Source organism: Cyprinodon variegatus, unplaced genomic scaffold (assembly GCF_000732505.1).
Source record: "Cyprinodon variegatus isolate N-32 unplaced genomic scaffold, C_variegatus-1.0 Scaffold1311, whole genome shotgun sequence".
Lineage (NCBI taxonomy): Eukaryota > Metazoa > Chordata > Actinopteri > Cyprinodontiformes > Cyprinodontidae > Cyprinodon > Cyprinodon variegatus.
In genome coordinates this window covers 7,934-19,273 of record NW_015151764.1, presented here as the reverse complement: position 1 = coordinate 19,273, position 11,340 = coordinate 7,934, and the positions used below count along the sequence as shown (strand labels likewise).

At 40.2% G+C, this 11,340-nt stretch overlaps 1 protein-coding gene across 2 annotated transcripts in view; it reads right to left on the bottom strand.

The window, feature by feature from the left end:
• Positions 1-10,990, bottom strand: part of ythdc2 (YTH domain containing 2) — a 35,718-nt gene extending 24,728 nt beyond the window's left edge. For both annotated transcript variants that reach the window (XM_015402162.1, XM_015402163.1), the window contains exons 1-5: positions 10,904-10,990; positions 8,620-8,779; positions 5,219-5,309; positions 3,356-3,552; positions 657-859 (exon numbers count right to left, since the gene is read on the bottom strand). In XM_015402162.1, the coding sequence (XP_015257648.1) occupies positions 657-859; positions 3,356-3,552; positions 5,219-5,309; positions 8,620-8,773 (645 nt within the window). In that variant the 5' untranslated portion in view covers positions 8,774-8,779; positions 10,904-10,990. The remainder of the gene's footprint in view (positions 1-656; positions 860-3,355; positions 3,553-5,218; positions 5,310-8,619; positions 8,780-10,903) is intronic.
• Between the last annotated feature and the right edge of the window lie 350 nt (positions 10,991-11,340).

The window sequence follows — 11,340 nt, the reverse complement described above, 5'->3', positions numbered from 1 at the left end:
GTAACGGTCAGATTGAAGGGTAATGGTCAGATTGAGGCGTAACGGTCAGATTGAAGGGTAATGGTCAGATTGAGGCGTAACGGTCAGATTGAAGGGTAATGGTCAGATTGAGGCGTAACGGTCAGATTGAGGGGTAACGGTCAGATTGAGGCGTATCAGAGTACGTAGGAACCTTTCTTAACACCAGAGAGGTGAGGCTCAAACAATATTGGTCCAGAATAAAAGATGAAGTGTGTGTGAACTTTTTATTAACTATCTTTGTTTTTTATATATTATATTTTCTTTGCTTTAGCTTTCCCTGCTGCCTAGGATTGTCAACATTGGTTTCGCTGTATGTTTAAGCGTTGAAGGATTTAATAAACATTAGAAATTTTTTTTAAAAAGTTTTTAAACATCATAAGGTTTCACTCATATCAGCACAACTTAGACGGAAAAAAAGATGTAAGATTAAACGTTTTCATCAGGATAGAGCAGATCCAGGTGGATTCAGCTAAAGTTTTAATTAGCTTTAAAAACACATCCAGTATAAACTGACTGGGTGTTAGTAAACACTAAAGAATAAAGGTTTACCTTCCACACAACTTTCCATCACAGTCTACAGACTGCCAGCCAAGGAGCGCTGAAGGCTTTTAAACAGCTTCCTGCAGCCCACCTACCTGCGTGGTTTTTCCAGAGCCAGTTTCTCCCAAAACCAGAACCACTCGGTGGTCCCGGATCAGCTGGACTATCTCGTCCTGGTGCTCGGTCACAGGAAGGGAGCGCCGGAAAGCGTCCAGCACCGACGGCGTCCTCTTCTTAGGAACCATGGGGATGCCGTTGTTCAGGCGGCCGCTGGCTCTGGTTCGGTCGAAGCTGCCGTCTGAAACGGGAGCAGAGGTTCAGCCCGATTCCCCTGATGGAGGACGGCCTGTTTGATCAGCTGGCAGATGAATCGATGTCTGCAGAGGTTCTAACGCGATCTGAAGACTTTAACCCCTTAAGCCCGGCGGCCTCACCCAACTGACACCTGCTCCTGTTGATCTATTTATAGAAATGGCCAAAGCACAGTCACATGGTGTTTCATCCACACTCCTTTCAAATCTTGCTTTAACATTTCTAAAACATGTTTCAGAATTATTTTTTCACAAATACAGCTATAATACTACTGTTTTATAGCTGTGTAAGCAAATAAAAATCAGATTTAAAATTCCACCTGACATGTGTGACTCTGCAGGAGTAATGCAACAGCAGGTATTCATATTTAGCCCCGCCCCATAATGGCCGCCATCATTGGAAACTAGAGGCTCAGACCTTTCCAAGCAGGGGTCAGAGGTCATTGTGAGACCATTTCAGGGGATGGAACCGGCATGCTTTACATAAGCTGCTCTGTTATTCTTATTTTCTATTCAGGTTGGTGATTTTATTGGTAAATTTCAATGAACCAACGACTAAATCTTAAGAGCAAAGGCTTTGCTTTATGCAGAAGGTCTCCAATAATGGAAATCAGTATATTTGTCTGATCAGATTCACTTTTATGAAGAGAAAAATGCATTTTGGCGCTTTAGGCTCTGTGAAATTATCCTATCCTCAGTGTGTGAGTGTGTGTGTGAATGGGTGAATGAATGTAGTGTAAAGCGCTTTGGTCAGGTCTCCTAACTTGAATAAAGGCGCTATATAAGTACATGCCATTTACCATTTACCATCTATTTCCTCCTAGCACTCTGCCCACTAAACAAACATGCTTCAACTGATTCAGTCCAAATTAGCTTGAGTTCTAGTCAAGATGTGGATCTATAAAGTCTGAGGGTTCATCCAGAGTTTCTAATGATCTTTCATGGCGTTTTGTTTATTTTGGAGTACTATATATTTTTTATTTTTTCTGTTTAATCACCTATAAATCAGACATCATAGTTCCACCTGGAAAATATTCCTTGATGCCTTTCTGTCACATAAATACAAACAATCTTATTTCTAACTTTTAGTTTGGAAGCTGAAGTTGTTGAATTTGCTCCTTTAGACCCTCGGGGCTTAAAGGGTTAAGATGACGCATCAGAAAATTTAGTTTATTAATAAACTGTTTATTGAAAAAATATAAATGCCTATAAATCAAAAATTAAAGGGACAATTGTTTCACTTATCTATAAAAAACTAATGGATCTCAGAAACAATTCAACCCAACATATCAAAGCAAGATGTGAACGGGGGGGCAATCTGACAATAGCAGAGGAGGAATGGGCAATAATGTGGAAACAATTTGGATGGAAAAATCTGCTAAGATTTTTTAATCACAGCTGCTCAAAAATGCTCACATGTTGGAGGAAATGTAGAAATCAAAAGGCGAACCATTATCGTGTCTTCTGGGACTGACCAATTAGAAAAGATTACTGGAAAGAGATAAATAATGCCTTAAAAGACATTTTCAAACAGAACATTCCTTTGCAAATCAATTTGATGTTTTTTGTTATAATTCCTCAAGAAGCCTCACAAAGAAATAAATATTTAATGACTATTATATTAACAGCAAGTAAGAAAATCATTAGAAGAAAATGGTTATGACAGAACTGGATCAACTTAACATTTAACAAATATAAAAAGGAAACAATAACAGCTTCTCTCAATCAAAGACTGAACTATTCTGTCAGTGATGGCAGATTTGTTTAGACTATGTACAACTTAAAAGATCTGATTTCAACTTTAGAGACCTAACTTGATTAAATCTCCTCAACAATCCACTCTCCTGATATGTTAAATTGAATTCTGTTTTTTCCTTGTTGTTTTCTTTTTTAGCTTTTTGTTCTGTATTTATTTCTTGGTTGTAATTCTTCTCAGGGAAGTAAAATCACTGCTTTAGTTGGACTGTTATAATGTAAAGCCTTACTTGTTCACTTTATTTCAAATGTTGGAGTTAATCCTGTGAAGTAGAGGCCTTTGTCTATTTAAATGATACTTTCCTGATAATCAATAAAGATTAAAAAATAAAAGCTGTTTATAGACCAGCTAAGGGTCGCCCTTCATTCCCAGCGCAGATCTCAGCCCCTCCCCTCCACTTGCTGAAAGCTTCCCCCATATTTCCATCAGACTCCAACACTTTTCTCAGTCTTGATGGAGTCTGATGGGTTTGAGGTTCACCTGTGGTTCACAGCTCTACTCTCTCTATCCTCTATTCTCTCTCTCCATCCCTCCGTTGGTTGAAAGTTGCTTTCCTGCTGCCAGACAGGAACGTCTCATCTGCTGCGTGACATTTTTACCCGCTGTGGCGCTCTCATCATCAGATACGGCGAAACTACTTCCCTGAACTTTTCCCGCTGTAAGATATCAGTGTTACGTCTAAAGCCCCCCCACCCCCACTTATTTCTGCAGACAGGCGGATAATCACTTGATTCTGTAACCAAAGGATTTCCACTCTTGGCGTTGGGATGGAGGTCGGCTCGCTCCTTCTTGCTGGGAGGAAACCTCTGCAGCAGGCTGCGGATGAAGTAGGCGGAGCTGGAGCTCAGGTCCAGGCAGATGCTGGGCTGAAGCTTGGCGGACGTCTCCTTCTTCCTGACGGTCAGGAAACGACTCGACCCTTTCCTGAAAAGGTCGGATAAAATGTGAGGCAAATCAATAAACTGCTCTACAGTTAGCAGCCAAGTTCAAAAGAGCATCTATAACAGCGTTGCCAACTCCTCAGCAAGAAAGGTCCCTATTGGCTGTCCTTGAAGGCGCTAGATGATGTCTTTGCCTAATTTGCATACTTCATGTCATCCGCTGTAGCTACCAGATCTGCTTCCTGCCAGTGACGTTACGCTACATGATTGGCTGAATGTTCCCACATGATGTTAAACATTGTGGTTGCCTAGACAACGATAATAACATCACGCAGCGTTTGTGTGCTGAGTCTGTAGCATCTGTAGCGTTAGCTTGTCTAATCAACGATGAAGTTTTACCTGATTGAAAACAAACCTGATAAAATCTGTTTCTGGTGAACAAAGTAACTGTTAGACCATGATATGAAGAGCTGGGTGGCGCTGTGGCTAGCTGTGTTCAGTAGCTAACAGGCTAGCCTCAGTTAGCCATATTAAGCTGTATTACTTTTAATTTTGTGTCAAGAAGAACCGTTCGTTTTCTACAAGTAGAATAACTTTTATTTGTCTAAAATCTCTTCAAAAGTCATTTTTAAGATGTTCCATTTGTCCTCCTCTGCCCTCAGATCTTAATAAAAAGAATAAAAATAAGCTTTAACCTTGTTAAATAGCAGAGCTCAGAAGGCAGGACTTTCCTTCCAGACTCACAATGATTGTTTTCTACTTTTGGCTACTTTAGATTAAATGTAAAATATTAGCAAATATAGGGAATAATATGTTGTGAGTCCAAAACAGATTTGATTCTTAAAAACAGGTGCAATACAGTTTGTCCGAGTGGAGTTGCCATATAATGACATCATAAGAAGGGGCGGGGCCTGAAGCAGATCTGGTACCTACACCTGCTGCAGGAGATTCTGATTCCCTAAAGGTTTTTCTTTCAGAAAAAAAAAGCAGCTCAGAGAGATGGGATACCTGGGATGAAGAAACCTGCAGATCAGAAGAGTTTTAAAGAGACTTTTACAAAAACAAGGAAAGAAAAATACATAGAATTCAGCCACTTAGATCCACACTACATAGCAATAGGTGACATAAATGCACCATTAGTTGTTTGGCATCTAGCAAAACGAAAAAAAAAAACATGAAGAAGAAGAAAATAGCACCAGTGCAAAGACACGGAGACTAGAGGAGCACAACGGGAGAAGATGAGGCTGTAGATAGAAAATGCATTTATTTCATGTGTCATCATGAGGACAGTTAGAGATGGGCAGGCTTAAGGTCCACTCTCTCAGGAGGACAGAGTTTGGTGCTTGGATGTCACCAAAGTCTCCATCAACACAGAAAAAAGTAGCTAGATTTATCGCTAGGCGCTTTTTTGTAATAAAGGCGCTAGTGGGTCTAAAAGGCACAAAGTTTAGCACTCAGTTGGCAACGCTGATCTAAAAGCATTAAAAATAGTTTTCTACAAACCATTTATTTCTCTTTTTTAATCTTTCATCTGAGTGAAAACTAATGAACAGAAACAGATCTAAAAAATGAAACCATAAACAGGATCCCCTCCTCTTAGCGGAGCGAACTCTGAAGGTTTTACAGACCCTCTGGTTCCTCCTCCCTCTGCTGCTGTTCACTGGTTTAGCTGCTCAGCTCAGACGCTGCATCAGTACCACAGAACTCACCCTTTGCTCCTGGAGCTGTAGCCCAGGGACTGGGCCAGTCGGTGAACGAAGGCCCTCTCAGTGCTGGAGAAGGAGGACGGGAACTCCAGCTCTGTTCAAAGGCAGAGGAGGGGGGGTGTTAGCAAAGGCTGCGGGATAAGGCGCCGCCTCTAACGCTCAGATCCGTATCGGAAGCACGATTCTTCCTGCACATGCGCCAACAGAATAACTTCCAGGTAAGAAATACTTTGTTTTTCATACTTTTTTATTTGTTTGTCTTTTTCCAGCTGGGTTTCTTTTGAATGTTGTTGTATTTGTGTAAATATTGCATATTCTAAAAACGAAAAAAAATATATATATATAAACTCAAATATCCTTTGGAACGTTACTGCGACTGCTCTGAACATGTCCGATGATGACGTCCTGCAATACAATGGAGAGAATGAAAAACGCATCCATTTCTTCCAGGAATGTCTATTTTCTTTATAATGTAGTCTAGCATTCTTTAATGTTTTAATTATATAATTAAATATTTTCATTAATTACGTCTTATGATTCTGTTCATGCATTTGCAGGACGGATGTTCCTTCCAGGATGGATCAGGTAGTGACATGCAGGAAGCTAATCACCGCTGCGCTGCCATGAAGCCGCCATGGCTCCATGAAGGGCTGCACCATATATCCAAAAAACTGGATGTATCTCGAGCTTTCCCACACAATAGCTAAAATGATTCTATCGCAGCCATCGAGTCCAAATTACCATGACTACATTAAGCCGTTTGCATCTATTTCACTGAGTGTTTTATTTTTCCCACACACTCTGAATGCATCATAAACCCCTCCTCTAAGCAGGATTATTTGCTGTGCAAGACGCACACTACAGCAACAGGCAAACTAAACATGGCGACAGCCGGTGTTTCAGCTGAGCGATATACGGCAGCGGTTTGGATTTCACGCCGAGGACGGCGAACTTAAGGCCTGATTTGTAAGATCAAAAACCATCGCTGCAAAATGTAGCAGTATAAATTTATTCCACCACCTAAAAAGTAATCGGCTCCAAAGTGGAGAATGTTGTAACCTCTGCATGTCAGCGTCTCCCCGCTCACCGATTAAAACGTTCAATCAATCAGCTGTGAAGCCGATGGCGTTGGCCTCGTTTGAAGACGCAATCCAATATGAGAGAAACAGGAAGAGACACTGTTTATAACGTCATTTAAATGTTGTTCAGATGCTCTAATAGCTGTGATGTGATGTTCAGAGCTTTTAAAGGCGTTTTCTAAACTTGGCAATGTTCTCGCTTTATAACTTTTTATGCTTCTTTAAATTTCCCAGCAGGTAAAGATCAGTGCTGATAGTTTGGAGATGCTCTGATAATGATCTCATTTTTTGTTTTTGACATTTTAGGTCAATTTCTTTTTTCATTCTGATATATTTTTCTTTATTATGCACAAAAGCGTACGGTGGCCGGGGGGTGCAAACCAACATTACAAAATCTAAAAAACTTTTACAAGTCCCAAAACAAATTATCATTTCAGGAAACAAATTTACATTTAAAAATAAAAATAAACAAAACACTTTTAAAAATTCAAAACAAATAGCATTTTAAGAAAACAAATAAAAAACATTTGAAAAACTTTTACAAGTCCCAAAACAAATGATCATTTCAGGAATTCAAGTGGAAAGGGTGGGCACTAACTCAGAGGCTGAACCGGTCTCTGGTTCTGCCCCCTAGTGTCGGGAGCGTGCATTGCAGCCAGAGAGGAATCATTTCATTCTCTTTTAATTTTGGCAAATAAAGAGTAAATATGACCAAATCCACAGGATCTGTTGTTGATGGTGAGAGGAATAAACACAGTTAAAGACCTGCAGGTACATGAATTTCTTCCCATGTTATGGAGGAGGAACAGATGATTTCAGGCAGCTGAATCATCCATTCTCTCCTCTCCTCCTCCCATATCTTTGGAAAATAAAGAGCAACTGTTTCCAATTTCTATAAAATTGATATGTGCGATATGTTATACTAGAAATGTCCTTAATCCAGTAATCTGTCATGTTTTACATTAGAAGGGGATTAACCAGACATTCTACTCTTATCTTGGCAGGACGTCTTAATGTGTGCCCTGCTTTCAGTCAGTTTCCATCCTCTTATATCAGCAATGAAAAATTAAAAATACTCTACGTGTTGGAAATCTGTCTTTGGTGACTGACGTTTATTTCTGTCAGGCTGAAGGGACAAAAGTAGGAGAAATACAGATTCTGTTAGAAAAATGTATATCTTATCATTTTATTTCAAGTTACAGGCATTTGGCCAAAGAATATAAAGTATTGTTCTAAATGAGGAGAGCAAATATTTCTCTCAGGACCTGGTATTATCCAGCTATGCAGCCGTAGGTGACTGATAACTTCTGACCGCTCCTGTAATTCCTTTGAAGTCCAATAATAAAAGCAGCAGAACAGAGAGGTTTGGGCAGAGTTAAGTACAGACTTTTCAAGGGGTCTCACCCTTGGTCTGTCTCTCTCTCTCTTTTCTCTGAGAAAGAAAAGAATAATGGCTTTGTTTGGTTTCATTTCTAGGACAATAAGTGGTTATGATTATTAACCCTATCAGATTCTCTTGGCGTTTAAAAAAAACAACACAAAACAGCGTAAGAAGACCTCGTTAATGTATTCATTTTACAAGTTTGTAAAAAGAGCCACCGATTAAACTGAATGTTACGAAATTGACATGATTATATGAGCTGTTTTCAAAAAGAAATGATCAGGAGCGCCTCGAAAATGGTCAGATCCTCCCCTCTGGCTGCAATGCACGTTCCCACCACAAGGGGGACAGAACGGTTCAACCTCGGAGTTAGTACCCACCCTTTCCGGTTGATTTCCTCAAATTATCATTTGTTTTTGAACTTATAAAAGTGTTTTAGATTTTGTAATGTTGGTCTGCACCTCCCAGACACCGTAAAAGAGGTTTTCTTTTATTTAGCATTTTATTTAGTATTGAATATTTTGCATTGTTTCCTGTTTGGTTGCTGGGATCTAATCAAATGTCTAATTCTGACACACAAACACATCATGTGGCAGAAAAGCTGTGAGCTGGTTAAAAAGAAAATGAATTAAAATAAATTTGAAACCAAAAGCTTGAATGAGTATATCAGTGCAACATTATGCACTCTATTGTTTTTGAAGGGAATTTAAACATTTGGCGAAATATATATTTTCTTCACATTGCCCAGCCCTAGATCCATGTAGCCTAAATCATGCTTCAAACGCTAACAGACATGTTAATTAGTCTCATTTTATGCGTCCAGGTTGGATTTTAAAGCTCCTGCAGTCCTCTCCGGGTGCAGCACAGCCTCAGACCGCCTCTAGCCGATACGTTAGGAACCAGAGGAGGGGCTGTCCGGCTGAAGAGCGGCCATGTTGTCGTACCTTTTTCATTGCTGTAGCAAAACCTGTCCAGCGCCAACTTCACGGCTATCTTGACTTCCTCGTCGATGTGAATGGCTTTGGGCTCCCTGGAGCCCTTGGAGGACATGTTGTGACGGCGGGCCTGGTTCTTGGGGGCCTCCGTCGGCTTAAACATGGTGCGCTGCAAAACAAAAACACAAGTTAATGGAAGGTTTGAACCGCCAAGTCTGCTAGCTGAGAATCAGAGGAAAACTTCTGTTAAAAACAGGATTACAGGCCGAGCATCAAACACTGCAGCCAATCAGCTTCTTCCTGGTCCCACAGCTTTTATGAAACTCCAAAGAATCTCTGAAATCTGGATGATATCTACAGAATTTCAGGATAAAATGAAAGTTCAGCTGCTGCAGGTGAGAAGAGACGTTCTACTGCCCTCCTGTCCTCATCTGAAGGCCAAACCACTGATCATTTGTGAACTCGGTGCTGCAGATGGATCAGAATGTCGATTATGTGCCACTTCTCTCTGGAGCCTTTATGTTATTCACATGTTTGAAAGCCAAATAGCCCTGTCCAGGTCTCTTCTGGCCTCCTGGGTTTTAACCAGAACCAGGACTAACAGCAGCAACGGATCCAAAGGACAGATTGGATTCTGGGTAGGACTCAATCTTCTTCCTAACCCGTTTCTCAACATTTAGCCAATCTGCTTTAAATAAGCATCAGCTCTCTATTCGTTAAACTTTGCTTATTGCCCAAATCAGATTGAAACCAAACATAAACTGGATCAGTCTGATGTTTAATCATTCAGGGATTATTCAGTGCTTTCATTTAAGGTTGAAACTATTTTAAGTGAATATTTAGCTCCTGTTATGAGATGAGCCGAGGCTTCGAGGCGTAAGTCGAGTAGTGGAGGGGGCGTTTCCCTGAAGTGTGCATCAAGACTTGCTTCATTTAGGGGAGGAGCCAAAATCAATGACGCCTGAAGCCTCGCTACGCTGCCCTACCAGGTGACCGGTTCAACAAGGGGTTCAGCTCGCCAACAACTTCAGCAGGCATTTAAACAGCCTGATTATTCAGTCAAGATGTGGGAGTTTGCAGGAGAGCTGCTGTCAGCTGGATAGAGTTTGGATAGATTCTAAGATTGGTACCTAGATTGGTTGGACAAGCAACCAATCTAGTTGGTTAAAACTAGTTTGGTTAGATTAAACAAATTAATAATCAGAATTTGAACAAAACACTAGTTTCAGTAGTGTGGTTAGCATTTAGTATTTCTGCTCTCTGATGAGTCGTTATACTGTGGCGTGTAATAGATTGATCATCAATCCAAAGGTTCTGGGATCAAGCTTTAATTTAAACTTTTGGGAGTTGCTGTGCTACTTAAGCAGTATTTAGGCCAAGGTGACCCATTTGCATTGGTTTGCCATTTTACCAACATACATCGGGTGAAAACACTGCCAAGTTGGTTTAACTAAAAGATCGGTTGAACATATAACTTCCAACCCGATTAAAACCAATAACTGCGGAAAAAATATTGGTTTTGAATAAAAATGACTAACACCTTTCATTTTGTTCACCCTTGCCCAATTTGCACTTCATCTGTCTGCTTCAGCTTATTTCACTAAAATGAGATAAAAAGGTGAACATTAAAATATTGCTCTGAGACACTGTAAGCACAAAAAAACTTACCAAAAAAGGATTTTATTATACACACCAATCATTGAAAATTTCAAAGAAACATAAATGGAGAAAAAAAAAAAAGAAAAAAGAAAAACAAATGCAAAAGAATCCCAGGTTATATTACTAACTGTAGTTCCGCACTCCACCAGTAGGTGGCGACATGTTCAATGAGGCTTCATCTCAGCATCACTGCCTCTTTAAATGTCCCTGCAGGACAACAATCTGCACAACTCATTTAGTTCTACAGGAAAAATGTAAAATATGATGTAAAAATTCACACCTTTTAGTTTTACTATCAATATAGATACATACACTGATAAAAACCGGCTTATAATAAGTATTTATTGGGCTGAACAGGTGTCTAATTTAGCTGGACCCAACCAGAACCAGGAGAGGAGATAAATAAAAAGTTTGATTCTGTTAACATGAAGCAGGAGAAACAGCAGCAGCTAACTGGACCGATGCGCTTCTTCAAGTTCTGATGATGACTTTCATTTCACTGCTATCGAAACTTAAAACGAACTGAGAAACCGGCTAAAAAGCTAGCTAACCGGCGGGGAAGCAGCACCGGGAGGCGGCCGGTCCATCCCCGGACCGGTACCGGCCTCCTGCTGTCGGTGTTTGGGGGACGTACCTCGGAGAAAAACGTCAGAGCAGCTTCCTCTGGTGCTTCTCACTCCAGCCGACAAGTCTGACCGCTTCAAACCGGCTGATCCGGAAGTGGAAGCTACAGCACATCCGGTCAGATCCCTTCACAATAAAAGACTCGTTTTTGAAGTCAGAGGAGAAGCGCAAACAAAAATATTTGTAGTGAATATAATTTATTTGTGTTTATTTTCTTCAATTTTTTTTCTTTTAATTTCCTCTTTATTGTTTTGTCATCGCATATTTAGAGTTCTATATTTCTTCCTTGTACTATATGTAGCTTGTGTTTTTTTTGTCTTTCACTTTTTGCTACTTCAGAAAGGACCCTTTCTGCTATCAGCAAAGTTCTAAATAAAGTTTAACAGAAAGAAAAAAGGAGCTCATAAAATATATCCGCTCACACTGAGCCTGGTTCTGCTGGAGGTT